Raw genomic sequence first — 19,978 nt, forward strand, 5'->3', positions numbered from 1 at the left:
TCCTTGTTTGCATTGTGAAGACTTAAGCCGGATACTGGCTGGCCTCATGGACTTTGTTTTTATGGGCTCTTTCCTCTTCTCAATGGCACTTAAGTACAATTGGGGTCTTAACAACCAGCCGATTCGGCTTTTGCGTTATTTTAAAAGACGGATGGCCTTCACTTTTTCATGCCTCACTATCCCAGGGAGCGCTTAATGACTCAGAAAGGAATGGATTTGTTTTACTTTATTACCTGTAGTCGTGTGTGTGTGTGTGTGTGTGTGTGTAGGTGTGTCATACATGTGTATTGCAGTGATAATAACCTGTAAGCAATGCTCCCTCTAAGCTGTGGAGTCTTGTGAGCAAAAACTCTGCTTTGTGAGCTCCTGGCATTCAAGTTGTGAGAGAGCAATTTGGCTGCTGCACAAATGAGTTTGCTCTGGAGCCCTCCCTTCCTGAGCTAGGACAAAAATGCGTGAGCCGGAGGCTAAGAAACTGTGAGCCAGCTCACATTAACTCAGCTTAGAGGGAACACTGCCTGTGAGCGATCTTCTTTTAAGCTGCTTCTTCACTCTTTCACAACATTTGCCACTTGGGCTCTTGAAATGCAGGTGGAAGACCTGTCCGACGAAGCGTATTCTTCACGGCATGCAAAATACGAAGAGAAAGAGAGAGCCCGGTGGTCACTGTGGGAGCAGTGCCAGTGGCCCAAACGCAACAGGCAGGTGGCCTCTCAGATCTGCATACAACCATCCTTGTTCACTGCTTATGGGCCGAGGACAGGGTGTCATTGGTTCCTTCAAGAACGAATATTCAGGTCCTCTGAATCCCGAGGCGCTTGCCAAACTGCTTTGCCAATGCCCCCTCATGGATCCCACCCCAGCGAGTTCCACTGTCCGCACAGCATGCTCACCTGAGCACACTTTCCCATTGAGTTTGGCGCCGCAGTTGCACATGCAGTGAAGCCGATCTGCCCCTGGTATCATAACGAGTGGGAAAGGGTTGTGTGTGCATTGAAACACCTGAAGGGATGTTAACAAATACTAAGTTAGAATGGAAATAGCTGTGTATATAAGTTTTGTAGTTAAATGTATAGGCAAGAAGAATGGAAAAGGGAAAATTTCATTAGAGATCCAAATCGATGGATAAATAAGGGAAATTTATGGCAGAGCCTTGAATTTTGTAGTGGCTTAAGTGGTTAAGACACTGAACTGCTGTGGAAGGTCGGTAGTTCAGCAGTTCGAGACCCGAGTGTGCCGCATGATAGAGTGAGCTCCCGTCTCTAGTTCCAGCTCCTGCCAGCCTAGCAGTTCGAAAGCAAGAGATTGCAAGTAGATAAATAGGTACCACTTCGGTGGGAAGGTAACAGCGTTCCGTGCACCTCGGCGTCTAGTCATGCCGGCCACATGACCACAGAAACGTTTCGGACAGTGCTGGCTCTTCGGCTTGAAAACAGATGAGCACCGTACCCCTAGAGTCAGATTTGACTGGCTTTTGAGCAAGGGAGACCTTTCCCTTTAAACGTCATGCAGAGTGATGGTTTCATTGTACCAGCTATGGTTTAATTGTTGGCCTAAAGGCAAGCAGGCTGTTTCTCTCAGGCGGAAGCTGGATTATTAACCGTGGCTAGTCTTAAGTATGCCTTGACCCGGATAGCCTGATCCGGTCAGATCTCGGGAGCTAAGCAGGGCTGGCCTCGGATAGTGTTTGGATGAGAGACCCCCAAGGAAGTCCAGGGTCGCTACGCAGAGGCCGGCAACGGCAAACCACCTCTGCTGATCTCTTGCCTTGGAAACCTCCATGAGGCGTGGCCGTAAGCCAGCTGCGACTTGGCGGCAAAAGAAGGCTCTTGATTATGACTTTACGAGCACAGACGTCTGGGGCCCAAACGTCTCTCCCCTCCCCAAACCCCACCCTCAAATCTCTAGGTATTTCTAGACCCAGAGTTGGCAACCCCACGCCTGAAAGAAATGCATTCTTTTCATCTAATGTTCTTACGGAAATATAGAGACTTACTTTCAGGTTTTTGATGGAGACGTTCAATGTTTAGCTTGCCTTTCAAAAAAACCCATGTAAGAAATCCGAATGTATCCACTTAAGATAGGGAAAGCAACTGGCTCTCCATCATCCATCTGGTCCGGAAGAAACTAGAGCTCTTTTTTCATTTCGCTGTAGAACATATAGCCGAAATTCGGAGGGATACGACACAGCGTTGAAACACGACAACTCTGACCTCACGTACCAGTTTGGCGAAGCCACTGCTGATGCTTCAGAAACCGACGGCTCTCTCTGCTCCAGCGTACCACCGTCGTTAGAAAGAAACCAAGAAGTAAGGATAGAAATGCGTCTTGTGATAGTGGGGTTTAAGTGGGCGGCTGAGGGTTCCTCTTGGCATCAGCGAAATAAATATAATTTGTTTAAATCCTCGTCCAGCTCTTTTCCATTGCGTCTTAGTTTGCACTCCCCAGCACGGGGTTGTAAACATATTCTTAATGCATTCATGTTAAGTGTTAAGCCTTAGTGTTTACTATTTATTAAGATCTGACCCCTCAGCAAGGAGAGGGGCTGACCCAATGTAGGGGGTGTTTGGGGCCTTGGGGAGGGGAGGGGGAAGAAAAAGGTCTGCTGTGATCACCAGGGTCAGGGCCTGGAAGCATTTTTAAATGACTTCAAAAGGGCGGTGGCGGCCGCAAGGATGCCGTCACATCGCGCCTGGCCCTAAAGTGTGAGCTGAGCTGGCCTCCATCATCAAAGGGCGACATCAGTTTCCACCTGTCTTCAGCGTTTTCAATATAGCCTTCTTGGAATGGATGGTTTCAGAGCTAACATTTGATGAGTTAGTGATGGTGATGGTGACCAGAGAGATCCAAGTTAAGAACATAAAGAGGAGCCATGTTGGATCAGGCCAGTGGCCCATCCGATCCAGCACTCTGTGTCACAGTGGCCAAAAATACCAGGTGCCATCAGGAGGTCCAGCAGTGGGGCCAGGACACTAGGAGCCCTCCCACTGTCCCCCCCCCAAGCACCAAGAATACAGAGCATCACTATCCCAGACATAAGAACATAAGAGAGAAGCCATGTTGGATCAGCCCAATGGTCCATCCAGTCCAACACTCTGTATCACGCAGTGCCCCAAACCCAGGTGCCATCAGGAGGTCCAGCAGTGGGGCCAGAACTCCAGAAGCCCTCCCACTGTTGCCCTCCAAGCACCAAGAATACAGAGCACCACTGCCCCAGACATAAGAACATAAGAGAAGCCTTGTTGGATCAGGCCAGTGGCCCATCCAGTCCAGCACTCTGTATCACACAGTGCCCAAAACCCAGGGGCCATCAGGAGGTCCACCAGTGAGGTCAGAACTCCAGAAGCCCTCCCACTGCCGCCCCCCCCCCCCAAGTTCAAATTCTCATTCCTTCCTGACTCTTACTGGGTGACCTTTGGCCGGTCCCCTTCTCTCAGCCTAACCTCACAGGGTCGTTATGAGGATACAATAGAGAAGGGGAGAAAGAACCGTGTGGCTCTTAAGCGAAAGGGTGGGATAAGAATGTGACAGTTAGACAATGTGCTTATAGTTAAGCCCCGTTGAAAGCTTGTTCTCTGCCCCATGACATTTGAAGACCTTTGTTTTATTGTTCGGAATGGCACTTGAAAACCGTGTTCTGCCTTGTTCAGGGTCTCTCTTTTGTCCCCCCCAGTCTATTTTGTGGGAACCTCGAACTTTTCCACTCAAGGAGAAAGAGGCAGAAGCCTTAATATGCCAAGAGCAGATGCCAGTTCCACAAGAAAGTTCAGCTCTGCCCACCCGCAGTGACTCTGACTGTGCCTCACTGGCTGCCTTCTTTTTGCCAAACTACCATGAACAGCACAGGAAAAGGTCTGCTGATGAGCTGGCAGATGGCAACCAGGTTGCCTTGGGAACCGGTGGCGTGAGAAGACAGAGGTGACAGAAGAGAAAGTGGCCGATAAAGAAAGCCAGTCTGGGCAAAGGATACGTGAGGTAAAATGTTTTCCCGCCCACACAAGCAGTAGCCGTTTCGACTCGCAGTATGGATACTTACCACACTTGTGTTTTTGTCTTTATCTCTGACAGGCAGAGGGAGATGACAAGGGCCATTCATTTTATCCTGAACCCCAAGGAAAAACCCTTCCAATCTGGAAATCTAACAGCCCATACGTCAAAAACGGATGATCCTAAACTACAACCCCCCTTACTGCACCATCTTAAACTAGTCTTCTTTTCAGATGTTCATGCACACGTACAGCGTAGCAGGATATATATATATGTTTTTTTTACTTAGCAAAGCAACAATTTCAACTGACCTCAGAAAAGCTACCTGGCACAGTGCCGGGGGGGTATCTGTCGGCTTGTGTGGCATAAAATATTTGTCCCCTTTACGGACACCTTTTTACCCGGGTGAGCAGTCGGCCTTTGCAAATTGGCCATGCGCTATACAGTTACTGAGTTCTCTTAAAAGGGAAAGCCTAAACATTTTACACAAAGAAACGGGAAATCAATTTAAGCAATTTATTCTTCTTTCTTTCACAATGGAGAGGATGGAGAAATCCAAATCCTACATTGCTGGAACTGCTATTTGAAAATATTTATTAAATGTAGAATATTTTTATCGCTCACCTTCTACTGCAGGTTACTGAGAGAGCCACAACTGATTTGAAATCTTTTCCCGAGCCCTCTGCCGGCCTAAAACCGTGCCCTCGGTTACAGTGGAACAGCACAAGCGTCTGTTCCATACCCAGCAGTACATAATATAGAGAAGCAGAAACCGAATAAGGCAACATTACAGATAAAGCAATTTCAGATACATAAAGACAGCCAAGTTATTGGCATACTCCAAATTCCTGTGTTTGGAATGCTATTTCCACCTTCTAGCGGTGCTGTAGGGGACGGCATCGAAAATGTAGCACAGGCTTCAGAGATGCTCGTTCCGAATGGCCACCCACTGCTGCGAAGACAGTAGCTCTTCTGTGAGGCACAGCTGAAGGCATTCAAAAAAGCATCACTGCTTTTCTGCAATATAATGTCCAGAACTAAGCTCTGTTTGGGTCGACGGCCCAATTTTAGTGTCTCCCCACCCTATACGGAGAGGAAGTACACAGGATGTTGGGGAAATGTTCTGTTGCATTTCAGCACTACAGCCTATGTTAGATTGTAGTTTACTGCAAATGTTGATTTTTAGCTTTCTTTCTTCTTTTTTTAAACAACACTTATTTGTCCAGTGAATTAGCACTTGAATCTTGCCTATATCTAACGCGGCCATTTTCAATGCCAAGGTTTTACAATTAAAAATTATTTCTTTATACTTGGAGTTGATGGCGTGAGGTTCCTAATCAGGAGACGGACCGTGTCACAGGGTACTCGTTAGGAGGGCCAACCGAATTCCAGAAATCAGGATACTATCGGCACAACACGCGTACATAACATGCAATGGAAATGAAAGTCTGTAGCCTGCTAGCTATTTTCTGGAGGTTTTTTAAGTTCTGTGACTTCTAGCGGGACTAGGCAAACAGTAGCTCCTTCCCGGATTGTCTTGCTAAACCACTTTCACAACTCGAGTAGCGTAAGACCGCAGCAGTAGTTGGGGGGAAGAGCTCTAAGCATTTGGCTAACTTATTAATCTGTGGGTTCCCTCCTGTGCCGTTGCTGTTGTCTTACACTGCTGAAATTGTTTGCTGATGCCCACTGGGGAGGGGCCATGGCACAGTGGCACAGCCTCTGCTTTGCATGCAGAAGGTCCCAGCTTCAATCCCCAGCATCTCTGATTAAAGAGGACCAGGTAGCTGTAGAATGTGAAAGACCTCAGCCTGAGACCCTGGAGAGCCACTGAGTAGACGGGGGTGTCAAACATAAGGCCCGGGGGCCGGAACCGGCCCATCCAGGACTGTTATGTGGCCTGCAAGCAACTGGTGCGAGGGAGGGAACAGGAGACTGCTCGGGGGTGGGTGGGCGGAGCCACTTCAGCTTCAGCACGGTGGGACAACCTCGTCTGCAGCAGTCAAGCAGAACTCCTTCACTTCAGGGACTGGTAAGTCGAAAGCCACTGCTTTCATCCCCCTCCACTCGGCCTGCAGCTCCAAGGATGCTGTCCCGGATGGCCACGGGGATCAGTGTTCGCAGGTGAAGGGGGGGTACAGACGATCCTCTGTTGGGGCACGGGAGTGTCTGCCCAGCGCTGCACTGCTGGCTCTCCGGTCCACCCATGTGGGTTTTCCTCTGCACCCCCCTTCCAGCCCACGGGGTCTTGCAGGGAGGATACACCAACCCGGAGCTTACCAGTTGCTGTTCTTTCTACCTGCAGTATCTCCGGCACCTGGCATTACATTTTATGGCACACGTAGCCCGGCCCAACAAAGTGACATTTATGTCAGATCCGGCCCTCATAACAAATGAGTCCGACACCTCCGGAGTAGACCATCTCAACCTTGATGGAACACTGGTCCGATTCAGAATAAGGCCGCTTCGCATGTGTGTTTCAGTGGTTTTGCGAGACAACACAAAAAGTCGCTTGTGGTTTGCCTGCAGTCTGTGTCCCTCCCTGCTTCATCTGCCTCCAGGCTAAGGGAACGCCTGTAATCTCTACACACTCCCCCCCCAAACTTTAGTTTAAAGCCATTGTATTAGTTGGGGGGGGGGGTTATGAGTGATTTGAGTCATGCTGTCAGTGGTTCACGTCTCCTATAAGACTAGCTTATGCTGCAGAAGGCTGAAGCTGTGGAGGTGACTCGCCCATCCCGGCAGCTGCACTCGTCGGTGAGACGGCCCCTGCTCCAGTATCCTCCGCAGTTCGCCTGTTTCAAGACTTTGCGTTAGGTCTCATTTGGACCCTTTGGGCTACTTCCGCATCCAGCCCCCTAAGTCCTGGGTCGTGACCGACAGCACCACGGCTCTCTCCTCACCGTCCAACTCTACGAAGTGAGGTCCGTCCCCCCTTGAAAGTTGTTATGCCTTGTGCAGGCAGGGCAAAGGGGAGGACGGGAGGAGGCTTCCCGACCGTCAATCCCTCCTGCACCGCTCAGGTGTCAGCAAAAGCGGAGCCCTCCTATCACTTGCCCCCTAAACATGAGGCCGTGTCGCTGTATTTAGAATCAGAACCGTAGAGTCGGAAGGGACCTCCAGGTTCATCTAGTCCCAGTCCCTGAACAAGGCAGGAAATTCACAAATACCTCTCCCCCCCCACACACACCCAGTGACCCCCGTTCCACATCCAGAAGATGATAAAAATCCTCCAGGATCTCCAGCCAAACTGGCCTGGAGAAAAATTGCTTCCTGAACCCCAAAGTAACATCGGCATTTCCCTGGGCGTGTAAGAAAGGGCCACGAGAACTAAGCACTGAGGCAGCCCTTCCTGCCCTCCCTCTCACGATCTGCCCAAGTTCACAGAATCCACATTGCTGACAGATGGCCATCCGGCCTCTGCTTAGAAACCTCCATAGAAGGAGAGCCCACCACCTCCCGAGGAAGCCTGTTCCACTGAGGAACCACTCTGTCAGGAAGTTCTTCCTCATGTTTAGCCGAAAACTCTTCTGATTTAATTTCAACCTGCTGGTTCTGGTCCGACCTTCTGGGGCAACGGAAAACAACTCTGCACCATCCTCTAGATGGCAGCCCTTCAAGTACTTGAAGATGGTGATCATATCCCCTCTCAGTCGTCTCCTCTCCAGGCTAAACATACCCAGCTCCCTCAACCTTTCCTCATAGCTCTGAGAGAGGAAGAAAAGGGTTCAGTTTTCCATTCAAAAGGCACCTTATTTGTATTACTTGCTTGACAATACTTCTCCAAGAACAAGCAGCATAACAGCTGTTGATCTGAAATTACAGAATTTTTTATGAGGCATCTGTACGCGCTACTCTGCAACCCGTGCCACTCATATCCAGCTGCCACTCACTTCTGCGGACAGTTTCACAGTACTGAAATATTTCTACACAAAGGACTGTCAGTATTTAAGAAACTGAAGACTAATGGACTTTGGTCTCAAACGTTAGGGCTCACCAAAGATTCCATGACTTTACCATAACCATTTATTATTTTCAGTTTCTTTTCTCCACAGGGGGGGGGGGGGAATGTTTCTTCACTCCTTCCCCCCCCCCCCAAATTCTTCATACATCCCTCAATTTATAGACGTCAAAAGAACCAGACCTCAATAGTTCTCGAGATCAATCAATGCGCTGCTCTTTCGAGCATTTATTTTCACACGTTTAAGAAGTTATTTTCTTAAAGAGAAAGGAATGCACAGAGTTAATTGTTGCATATGGAACAAATACTTTGAGGTTTCCCATAAAATGCTGGCACGTACCCTGTTGTGCAGTACGTATTGCAAAGTTTGCCTTTCACAGTCAAGTGACAGGATGGAATTGGAATTCTCCCTAGCTGCGAGAACAAGCTTGCTGTCCCGCAACAGTCTTCTCTGCGGTGGAGGAATGACTCTAGTCTCACGGTCTCGTCTGAGTAGTGATGCAATTCAGTGACGGATACCCACCCATAAACATAACAAACAAAGCAGCATTCGGCCACGGTTCTGGCAAAACGGTTTCATCGGTCCAGGGAACGCTTCTGCGCGGCCTCACAACACACGTTCCTGAGAAGGTTAATTACAGCTCTGGGGTCGTCACTCTTCATGATGGCGCTGCCGGACACGATCATATTGGCCCCTGCCTGGAATCGGGACAGAACGTTGTATTTCATGACTTTCATCCTAAAAGCTTCCTCAAAGGAGGATAACATAAGAAGAGCCCTGCTGGATCAGACCAGTGGTCCCTTTAGTCCAGCATCCTGTCTCTCACAGTGGCCAGCCAGTCCCTCAGAAGGCCAGCAACAGGGCACAGAGGCTGAGGCCTTCATAAGGACGTAAGAAGAGCCCTGCTGGATCAGACCAGTGGTCCCTTTAGTCCAGCATCCTGTCTCTCACAGTGGCCAGCCAGTCCCTCAGAAGGCCAGCAACAGGGCACAGAGGCTGAGGCCTTCATAAGGACGTAAGAAGAGCCCTGCTGGATCAGACCAGTGGTCCCTTTAGTCCAGCATCCTGTCTCTCACAGTGGCCAGCCAGTCCCTCAGAAGGCCAGCAACAGGGCACAGAGGCTGAGGCCTTCATAAGGACGTAAGAAGAGCCCTGCTGGATCAGACCAGTGGTCCCTTTAGTCCAGCATCCTGTCTCTCACAGTGGCCAGCCAGTCCCTCAGAAGGCCAGCAACAGGGCACAGAGGCTGAGGCCTTCATAAGGACGTAAGAAGAGCCCTGCTGGATCAGACCAGTGGTCCCTTTAGTCCAGCATCCTGTCTCTCACAGTGGCCAGCCAGTCCCTCAGAAGGCCAGCAACAGGGCACAGAGGCTGAGGCCTTCATAAGGACGTAAGAAGAGCCCTGCTGGATCAGACCAGTGGTCCCTTTAGTCCAGCATCCTGTCTCTCACAGTGGCCAGCCAGTCCCTCAGAAGGCCAGCAACAGGGCACAGAGGCTGAGGCCTTCATAAGGACGTAAGAAGAGCCCTGCTGGATCAGACCAGTGGTCCCTTTAGTCCAGCATCCTGTCTCTCACAGTGGCCAGCCAGTCCCTCAGAAGGCCAGCAACAGGGCACAGAGGCTGAGGCCTTCATAAGGACGTAAGAAGAGCCCTGCTGGATCAGACCAGTGGTCCCTTTAGTCCAGCATCCTGTCTCTCACAGTGGCCAGCCAGTCCCTCAGAAGGCCAGCAACAGGGCACAGAGGCTGAGGCCTTCATAAGGACGTAAGAAGAGCCCTGCTGGATCAGACCAGTGGTCCCTTTAGTCCAGCATCCTGTCTCTCACAGTGGCCAGCCAGTCCCTCAGAAGGCCAGCAACAGGGCACAGAGGCTGAGGCCTTCATAAGGACGTAAGAAGAGCCCTGCTGGATCAGACCAGTGGTCCCTTTAGTCCAGCATCCTGTCTCTCACAGTGGCCAGCCAGTTCCTCAGGAGGGCCAACAACAGCATATGGAAGCCTTCCCCAGATGTTGCCTCCTGGCTCTGGGATTCCTGGCACTGACTATCTCTGAACAAGGAGGTTCCCTTTAGTCACCCTGGCTAGTAGCTATTGACAGACTTCTCCATGAATCTATCCTCCTTTGAGAGCTGTCTATGCCTGTGGCCATCACTACACCCTCTGGCAGCCAATCCCACATTTTGATCACTCGCTGTGTAAAGAAGTATTTCCTTTTGTCCGTCCAGAATCTACTAAGTATGCTTGCATGCTGTATTTAAATAAGAAATGCACTTCTGCTTGTCCAGTAGAATAACTGTATACAGAGGATGCCAAAACAACTCCATGGACAAAGTTCATGCTTTAGCTGTTTCAAAGGGGTGTTTTTCAATGCCAAGATAAGGGTTTTAGGGTTAGACTAATGCATGTATGTTAAGGCTACTCAAAAATGCCCCGCAAGACCACTGTCAGAAAAGTAGCTAGTGAAAAAAACATCAGCATTCAAACGATGCCCTGAGCCTTTACAACCTGACCCACCAGGTCAGAATGAGACAATTCCTAGATTCCTAACCTGCAGTTTCAACATTCACAGAGAAACAAAAGCACTCCTGTAGCACTTTAAAGGTTAAGGGACTTAGGAAAAGTAGGTGTGAATCAAAAACCCCCAGAGGAAAGCGTTTCACTTCATGAACCCTTTGGCAGAGGCAAGCAGAGACGGAATAAGCCCTGTGTATGCAAAACGACAGACAGTCTGTGCCGCAGACGTCCTGAGGATTTCACAAGATCCCACGTCTGTTTTCAGCATCGGACTAACATGGCTCGGCACCTCGAATGTCAGACCTTAACGCAAGTTGCTTTTTACCTCTGCACATTTATGAATGGTATCCGGCCCAACGCCACCATCCACTTCAATATCCAAGGAAGGGAACTGCGTTCTCAGCCAGTTAACCTAGTTTGCAGCACAAAAAGAAAGCACAAGAACTGCTGTGGGTATTCTCTTTCAAGGTGTGCAATAGCAGAATCAAGAAGAAGAAGGGAAGAAGAGATTGGATTTATACCCCGCCCTTCACTACCCAAAGGTGTCTCAGAGCAGCTGACAAACTCCTTTTCCCTTCCCCTCCCCACAACAGACACCCTGTGAGGTGGGTGGGACTGAGAGAGCTCTGACAGAAACTGCTCTTTTTCAAGGACAGCTCTGCCAGAATTATGGCTTGCCCAAGGTCATCCAGCAGCTGTGAGTGGAGGAGCGGGGGAATCAAACCCGGTTCTCCCAGATTAGAGTCCGTGCACTTAACCACGACACCAAACTGGCTCTCTCAAAATCAACATTTTAGTACAGCAACATTCTGAAATAACATTTAACAACAATTCCCGTTGCCTTATCAATTGCCTCCCCAACACACACACACACACACACACACACACACACCAGTCTATCCGCAATAATCAAAACCCATCAAACCCACCTTTGGCATCATATCTTCCATGAACTTCTGACCCCCAAAGCCAGGCTCCACTGTCATGACTAAGGCCATGTCTATCTGACTGGCCCACGGTGCTAAATATTCTACTGTCGTTCCCGGTTTGATAGCCAAACCAACCTATGGAAGAGGAAAAAACCAATGATCAGGAATCTGCACCTTGTGAAGCATCTGCTCCGTCTTGAGGAGGCGAACAAAAGCACATGGACCATCAAAGTGCTTTTCGACAAATTACAACGGGTTATACCAGGGAAATCACCAACATAGGCAAGGACGGTTCGGTAGCCCATATGATATTCACAGGCCTGTTTTCTGCCAGAAGGGCTTTTGGATCACGCTTAGTTGTGCTTTGGCCCGTATCCTCTGTGCTCTTACCGCAGGAATCAGATGCCGTGTTTCCACGCGTCTCCTCTGGAGAACGCAAGACCCAGGACTTCTGCTGAAACTGCTCTCCCGTCTGCACAGTTGGAAGGATGTTCTAGCAGAAAGACACCTGCCTTTGTCTCAAATGTATTCCCGCAACCCCAGCTGTGTGCACTCAGTTGGATCAAGCCACAATCCTTGGTCTCTCAAACAGCACACTGCAGGAATTGCTAAGTGCCCCGTAAAGGAAAACAAAAAACAAAGTCTCCTATTGATCTGAGCTCCTCCATCTGGGCACCATTTCCTACTCTGCCCTGTTGCCTTATTAAACTGCCTCCTAGAAACAAACCATTACCATGTACTAAGGTCAAGAATAAGATCGAAAAGTATCACTATTCTCATACAGATCAGCCTTCCGAAAAGTTGATCTTTCATATGGAAACGCTCCAATTCTTTTACCCCTCAGCCGTACATATTCAGCTAATTTAAACATTTCTGCGAGAGACACAAGTTGTGAATTAAACTATGGCCAGGTTTTTTTTGTTTGTATGCTACTCTCAATATTGTGGCCATGTTGAACAACATCGGAGACACATCTATGGTACTTGTTTGGAAAGACATCTTTCAACATTCCCAAGAAGGACATTAGCAGATTTTGGGTCAGAAATTAATAGACCCAATCAAAACCTGATTAACTGGTCCACTGGGTTCTTTAATACTGGGACGCTCCCACCAAATATTAAAAACTATTCCAAGGCTGTCTACATGTCCCACAAAGATCTCTAATACTGGAGTATATTTGAAGAAGAGATTGGATTTATACCCCACCCTTCACTTGGAGTCTCAGAGGGGCTTACAAACTCATTTCCCTTCCCCTCCCCACAACAGACACCCTGTGAGGTGGGTGGGGCTGAGTGACAGGAACTGCTCTTTTTCAAGGACAGCTGTACCAGAGCTTGTGACTGACCCAAGGTCACATCAGCAGCTGCAAGTGGAGGAGTGGGGAATCAAACCCGGTTCTCCCAGATTAGAGTCCGCGCACTTAACTGGCTCTCATTGGATTAATACCCTGCCCTTCACTTGGAGTCTCAGAGCGGCTTACAAACTCCTTTCCCTTCCCCTCCCCACAACAGACACCCTGTGAGGTAAGTGGGGCTGAGAGAGCTCTGACAGAAACTGCTCTTTTTCAAGGACCGCTCTGACAGTACTATGGCTTGCCCAAGGTCACACCAAGTGCAAGTGGAGGAGTGGGGTTCTCCCAGATTAGAGTCCGCACACTTAACCACTACACCAAACTGGCTCTCATTGGATTTATAGCCTGTCCTTCACTTGTGGTTCTTGCTTACATCCCATGACTAAATAGTTCCAGGACGTCCCAACCGTGAAGGCTTTTTAAAAGTTCTTGCAATTGGATTGTGTTTATTTTTTAAAAAATTCATTTGAGGAACAGTAACTCCAGCTGTTCGGCGACAGGATCCAGGACTCTTTCCACCCATCTCTCACCTTCATTCCATTTTCTCGGATATCCTTGATCAGTGCGCCTGCGTTTTCCGTGGCTTCTATGTGGAAAGTGTACTGGTTTGCCCCCGCCACAGCCATGGGCTTCACCCACTGTTCTGGCTTGGCAACCATCATGTGCATATCTAGAAAGAGCCAAGCGGGAAACCAAAGGAGACGCGGTTACTTTTCCCCCCACGGCTCCAGGCAGGCTTTCATGTAATGGGACATCCCAGGCTCCGGCCCGTAGTGACATTGGGGCATTTAGGGGCCACGCCCCCCACGCAACAGCTCCGCCCCACAAGTCCTCCTCAGCGCCCGCCTGCCACAGGGCAGAGATGGGAGTCAAAGAAGAGCCGCCGTTTTCTCCTGCCACAGTCAGCTGGCACGAAGGGGACGGACGGGACCTACTTGGCTCAGTAAAAAAAGTCCTCCTGTTTTGAGTCAGCAGAAATCCCGCCTCAACTGGGGGGAGAGAAGTGGGGAAGTTGCAGCTTCCCCCTCTTTGCGGGGGTGCAGGATAGTTTTTTAAGTGCAAAAAGTTCTCCTCTCGCACCCTCCGATTTCCCAATGCCCCACCAACCAAAATTTCCTGGCTACGGGCCTGCCCAGGCTCCAAACTGACAACAACTACAACAATAATACAGTCCACAGTAAACAATGACCAAGCAAAACCAATAAATAACAACTGTGCACTGAAAAACCCGCACAAGAGCTAATAAAAAGAGACTTCAACACAATAAGTAATGCAATACATGTAATCCATCACAGGAAAATACACAAGTCCATAATATCCCAAAGGGAAAGAACAAAGTCCAGAATAACAATCTCTCCAAACAATCAAGTCTGGAATAGATTTCAATATGGGCCCGGTCTCCTAAGCTTTAGAAAGCACCTACAAGGGTTGCTACTATGTATGTTGGAAAATACATAGTAGCAACCCTTGTAGGTGCTTTCTAAAGCTTAGGAGACCTGGCCCATATAGAAACTGAATAATGTTTACCTGTTAAGAAACTGCAATGAGACTTCCTGTAGTGGCTTGTAGTTCCCGAGGAAGGACCTGAAGTCTGAAACACTAATCAATACCTAGGAAAAGTGTTGGACATCTATTCCAGACTTCATTGTGGACATCTATTCCAGACTTGATTGTTTTGAGACATTGTTATTCTGGACTTTGTTCTTTCCCTTTGGGATATTATGGACCTGTGTATTTTCCTATGATGGATTACATGTATTGCATTACTTATTGTGTTGAAGTCTCTTTTTAATAGCTCTTGTGCGGGTTTTTCAGTGCACAGTTGTTATTTATTGGATTTCCTTGGTCAGGCTTCAAACTGAAGCATCAGGCTGCCTATAGGGAGAGATGCCTCCTAGGGCCTCCATCCCATCACAAAACAATGGGAGGTCCCACAAAACGGTAGGCGGAGCCAAGCATACGCCTATGACGGTGAGCGCTCCCTCAAGGTGCAAAGGCAATTCTTCCTGGGGTCTTCTGAAGAACCTCCCACTGCAACGAAGTCAGAACCGGCTCTTTGAGGAGGAACCGACAGGCACCAAGAAGCACATCGGTGGGCGCCACGGCAGGGACCGCCATTCCAGTTCATTCCGACGGGAAACTGCCACTGCTCAACTGTATCTTGGGATCACTGTTAACAGCACTTGAGTTTATTCCATGCCATCTGTACCATCTCAGGAGCTTCAGAGCTTATGGAGGGGTCAAAATTATTTATTTGGTTAGGCTATTTTATGCAGCCTCTTCAGAGTCCCGCTCAAGGTAGTTTAGAAGAGGAAGAAGAAGAGAAGAGACTGGATTTATACCCCGCCCTTCAATCGGAGTGTCAGAGCCGCTTACAATCTCCTTTCCCTTCCCCTCCCCACAACAGACACCCTGCGAGGGAGGTGGGGCTTTTTCGCGGACTGCTCTTGAGAGAACAGCTCTGAGAGAACTTGTGACTGACCCAAGGTCACACCAGCAGCTGCATGTGGAGGAGTGGGGAATCAAACCCGGTTCTCCCAGATCAGAGTCCGTGCTCCTAACCACTATGCCAAACTGGCTCTCCTTATAATTGAAACAGTATCACAATATCAAAACAAGCCATTGGAAATAAGCAGCATAAACCCTATCCATAAAATGGAAGCAGCCCATTTAAGAAAAGCTGATATGGTCATACCCCTAATGAAAAGCCCGGATACAGATAGGTGTTGGTGCCACCACAGAAAAGGCCCTGTTGCTAGTCAGCACCCACCTCACCTCTGAAGGCAGGGCCACAGGAAGCAGAGCTTGAGAGGCAGATCATCCATGGAGGGCTGGGCAGTATGGGAGGACAGACAGGAGGAGAACTTACAATTGTTCCTGCATGTGTAGCGGCAGTGTTTAGCTCTCAGAGAAAATATGCTGTCTGCCCAAAACAGATTATTCTAGTTCTGTGTCTGTAACTCAGAAGGCAAATTCACATATTTAAACGGAGAATTCATTGTTAACAGCTTACCGAAAAAGGGTTCCTGCCCCAGCTGCTTCCGAAGGCTCTCTACCACAGGATGGCCAAAAGTGATGTTCGGGACAAAATGCCTACCCAGTTGGGAAGAGAAAATTATACACATTAAGATTCCTGCTAAGAGAGACAGTGTGTGTGTGTGTATATATATATATATATATATATATATATACACACATATATAACACACACACACACACACACATACATATACACACACAAATATTGAGACAGAAGGGCTTATCAGTGTCAGAATTCAGAGGGGCTTTTGTGCTTTTAATCGCACTGTTGTGGTCTTCCTAAAGCCTCACAGATCAGTAACAAAGAGTAGTAAAATGGCCGTCAAATTCGGTGAGAAAGAGGAGGGATATATTTCAAGTTGAGTTGTACAGACTCTAGGCTGCCCAACAACTTAAATGGGGCAAGGAGCCGACACTATAGGATTCTAGCTGCCTCTCCAGACTTCAACAGGAGCTGCAGTTCTGTCCCTCCAGGAACTTGCTAATGTGATGCAAGAGCAGAGTGAGCCAACAGGCTGATGTAAGACCACAGCAGTCAGGGCAGAGAAGAGTCCTCTTTGTTTACAGCTCACGAAATACAGGCCACCCTGATACAAGTTATGCAACGTGTCCCTGTTGCCGCAGAGTACAACCACATCAGCAATTAATACAAATACAGGGACTGCAGTCCAAAATGACTCGTGGAAGGGAAGAAGTGATTGGATTTGCACCCCACCCTTCACTACCCGAAGGAGTCCCAGAGCGGCCTACTATCTCCTTCCCCTCCCCACAACAGACACCCTGGGAGGTAGGTGAGGCTGAGAGAGCTCTGAGAGAACTGCTCCTGAGAGAACAGCTCTGAGGGAACTTCTGACTGGCCCAAGGTCCCACCAGCAGCTGCAAGTGGAGGAGTGGGGAAACCAAACCCGGTTCTCCCAGATTAGAGTCCGCGCTCCTAACCCACTACACCAAAGAGTTAACAACCAACATGGAAAACGTCTGTCTCCACCCAGTCAGTGTGGCGTCCCAGTAACAGTGTCAGACTAAGATCTGGGACATCCACACTCTCCCAAGGTGCTCACTGGGTCACCTTGGGCCCGGTTATGGCCCCTCACAGGGAGGCTCGTTACAAGGATAAAACACAGAAGAAAACCGTGTAAGCTGAGGTATAAACTAAGAAATAAATCCGCCACGCTGCTGCCAGCAAAATTTAGTTGGCTAATCATTCATGCACTCATAAGTGACTCTCGGGAAGAGTAGCACATGAACGCACATGGAGCTGCCTTATATTGAATCAGGCCATTAAGTCCATCAAGATCACTACTGTCATTTCAGACACACACAGCAGACTTCTGTGTCCCCTGCTGCCTGATCCTCTTAAGTGGAGATGCTGGGGACTGAACGGGAGATCTTCTGCATGCATAGCAGAGGCTCTTCCACTGAACTCTCAGTTTGAACTGGAATTGTCACTTAAGTTGGATGAAGCTGAAGGCAACTGCAGTCATAGTGTTAGCTAGAACTATCACTTGAGAGAGAGACACGCACACTTTGGTGCAGTGGTTAGGAGCATCTGGGAGAACCGGGTTTGAATCCCCACGCCTCCACATACAGCTGCTGGAGTGACCTTGGGTCAGTCACAAGTTCTCTCAGAGCTGTTCTCTCAAGGCCTGTTCTCTCAGAGCTCTCTCAGCCCCACCTACTTCACAGGGCGTCTGTTGTGGGGAGGGGAAGGGAAAGGAGATTGTAGGCCGCTCTGAGACTCCTTCAGGTAGTGAAGTGAAATTGTTCTTCTTCCAGAACAATTCGAACTAGTTCAGGAGAATTAAAGCCAAAACAGCCTCCAACAGAAGACGACCAGAAACAGATGGAAAATCATTTCTACCACCGCACTTTACAGCATCAGAAACCCTGAAACACGAAATGTAGTCCCAAGTAGGGGTGCCAACCTCCAGGTGGGGCCTGGAGTTCTCCCAGAATTACAACTGATCTCCAGGCAACACAGAGATCAGTCCCCCTGGAGAAAAAGACAGGTCTGGGTGGCCGGCTCTGTGGTCCCTGTCCTCCCCAGGACCCACCCCACAAATCTCCAGGAGTTTCCCGACCTGGAGTTGGCAACCCTATCCCCGAAATAGTAGCTAAATAAATACAACGCAGGAGTGAAGTTTACACCAGCCATGCTACACCAGCGCTAAGCCTTTCTTATTTCTGCAGGGGTCAAGGAGGGGCTCCCGCCACAGAGACGGGGACAGAGCGGCACCTAACCGCTGACAGTGGGTTCCTGTTTTGACCGGAAGTTACAGGTGCTTCCGACGCTCCCTCCCTTGTCTCTATGGTCTCTTCCCGCAGCGCGATCCCCGGGCCGGCGGCTGGTCAGCGGAGTTACCCGTCCATTACATCCAGGTGCAGGTAGTCGGCCCCGCAGTCCATCATGCGGACGCACTCCGCGCCCAGCGCCGCCAAGTCGCTGTTGAGGATGGACGGGCCTATCCGGCACCCGGAGGCCATGATTGCCCGGCCGGCCCCTCGGCAGCCCTTTCGCGCTAGAGCCGGAAGCGCACGGTGCGCACGCGCAGAACATACTAGGACGAGAGGGCCGCGCAGATTTGTTCCCGATGCCGTGACGGGAAATGTAGTTTTCGGGCCTTACGCCCACCCGGTATCCACAGTTTGGGAGCGCAGTGGGAACTACACGCCCCACAATGCTTAGGGCTAGGAGGCGCGGCTGAGGGTGGTACGCTACAGCCGGGCGAAGCGCCGTTACTAGGGGGAGATTTTTTCCCCGGCAGATAGGGGAGGTGGGGTTGAGGCGAGTACAGCCAATCAGCTCCGTCCTTCTGTGGCCTCATGTGAGAAGCGGAGTCTGACTGGCTGGCTTCGAGGGCGGAGGTGCCCAGCCAATGGCGTGCGGCCTCTTGCGGTCAAGGCCCTCATAGACATGGGCGGCCGATTTTAAGTAGCTGGGGAAGCTGTCACCCGATGTAGACAAGAAAATAAATTGCACGTGGAAAGCGAGGATGTCAGGGAGATGAGCCAGTTTGGTGTAGCGCTTAAGAGTGTGGACTTTAACCTGGGAGAGCTGGGTTTGATTTCCCCGCTCCTCCACATGCAGCTGCTGGTGTGACCTTGGGTCAGTCACAAGTTCCAATCACCTTTATTGGCATGTAGGGTTAGTCACAAGTTCTCTCAGAGCTGCTCTCTCAAGGGTAGTTCTCGGGAGAGCTCTCTCAGCCCCACCTCCCTCACTGGGTGTCTGTGGTGGGGAGGGGAAGGGAAAGGAGACTGCAAGCTGCTTTGAGACTCCTTCGGGTAGCGAAGGGGCGGGGTATAAACCCAAACCCTTCTTCATGTATATGTGTATATTTCTTTGTGGAGCGATTCAGGTGGGTAGCCACCTTGGTCTGAAGCAGCAGAGCAAACAGAGTACAATTGGAGTCTGGTGGCACCTTTAAGACCAACAAAGTTTAATTCTGGCTATAGGCTTTTGTGTGCAGGCACATATCTTCAAATACAGATATATCTGAAGACGTGTGCATGCACACAAAAGATTATACCCAGAATTAAATTTTGTTGGTCTTAGAGATGCCGCAGGACCTTTGTTCCTCTTTATAGACGACTTGTGTATGTGTATGGAAGGCGGTTTGCCCGCTGAGCTCTCACTTGCAGCCAGCGTTGCCAGGTCTGGGTTGGAAAAGACCTGGGAACTTTGGGGGTGGATACAGGTGGGGTTTGGTGAGGGGAGGGGCCTCAGCATAGTACAATGCCATAAGAGCCCACCCTTCGAAGCAGCCATTTTCTCCAGGGGAGCTGATCTCTGTCAGCTGGAGACCAGTTGTAAAAGTGGGAGATCTCCAGGCCCCACCTGGAGGCTGGCAACCTTACTTGCAGTCTGGTGCAGCCCTGGCATTAATTGGTTAGGAGCTGTCACGGCTCAGTTGAGGTGTCACCTGACGCTGCCACCACTCTGGTTCCAGGCTCCTCTGAGAAGGCCCAGAGCACCCTCCCAAGACCTTTAGACCTCCCTTTTGCCGAATAATAGGTGCAAGGGCCAGGCAGAGTGAACAATGAAAATGGTTTATTTTATAGGAGGTCAAACAAAGAAGGCGCAGAATAATAACAATGTGGTTGAAAAGAAATCAAATGCCCTAACGTGTCTAAATATATACTGTCCCTAGCTCCAGAGGTCATTTCGGGGAGGGGGATCGCGGGGGAACGCAGTTC

General features: G+C 49.6%; 2 protein-coding genes across 2 annotated transcripts in view; one reads left to right on the plus strand and one right to left on the minus strand.

Moving 5' to 3' along the window:
- Window positions 1-4,387, plus strand: part of KANSL1L (KAT8 regulatory NSL complex subunit 1 like) — a 49,370-nt gene extending 44,983 nt beyond the window's left edge. Inside the window, exons 12-15 of the mRNA XM_015421520.1 lie at window positions 592-701; window positions 2,156-2,309; window positions 3,674-3,975; window positions 4,069-4,387. Coding sequence (XP_015277006.1) covers window positions 592-701; window positions 2,156-2,309; window positions 3,674-3,922 — 513 coding nt within the window. The 3' untranslated portion in view covers window positions 3,923-3,975; window positions 4,069-4,387. The remainder of the gene's footprint in view (window positions 1-591; window positions 702-2,155; window positions 2,310-3,673; window positions 3,976-4,068) is intronic.
- Window positions 4,388-8,148: 3,761 nt separating this feature from the next.
- RPE (ribulose-5-phosphate-3-epimerase) lies at window positions 8,149-18,294 on the minus strand. The gene is made up of 6 exons (XM_015421523.1): window positions 18,144-18,294; window positions 15,756-15,835; window positions 13,273-13,412; window positions 11,392-11,526; window positions 10,788-10,874; window positions 8,149-8,647 (listed from the first exon to the last, which is right to left on the minus strand). The coding sequence occupies exons 1-6, from the start codon at window positions 18,263-18,265 to the stop codon at window positions 8,525-8,527; spliced, it is 687 nt and encodes a 228-aa protein (XP_015277009.1). The 5' UTR covers window positions 18,266-18,294; the 3' UTR covers window positions 8,149-8,524.
- Window positions 18,295-19,978: the final 1,684 nt, after the last annotated feature.

The sequence above is a fragment of the Gekko japonicus genome, unplaced genomic scaffold (genome assembly GCF_001447785.1).
Source record: "Gekko japonicus isolate JY-2015 unplaced genomic scaffold, Gekko_japonicus_V1.1 scaffold1139, whole genome shotgun sequence".
Lineage (NCBI taxonomy): Eukaryota > Metazoa > Chordata > Lepidosauria > Squamata > Gekkonidae > Gekko > Gekko japonicus.

What these genes read in the sequence shown, in the direction of transcription:
- RPE (XM_015421523.1), bottom strand. Translation starts at nt 18,265, where the DNA reads ATGGCCTCCGGGTGCCGGATAGGCCCGTCCATCCTCAACAGCGACTTG. An exon ending in GGGGCAGGAACCCTTTTTCG is followed by an intron (nt 13,413 to 15,755) that starts GTAAGCTGTTAA and finishes GGCTCTTTCTAG; the next exon opens with ATATGCACATGATGGTTGCC. An exon ending in TCCGAGAAAATGGAATGAAG is followed by an intron (nt 11,527 to 13,272) that starts GTGAGAGATGGG and finishes CCTCTTCCATAG; the next exon opens with GTTGGTTTGGCTATCAAACC.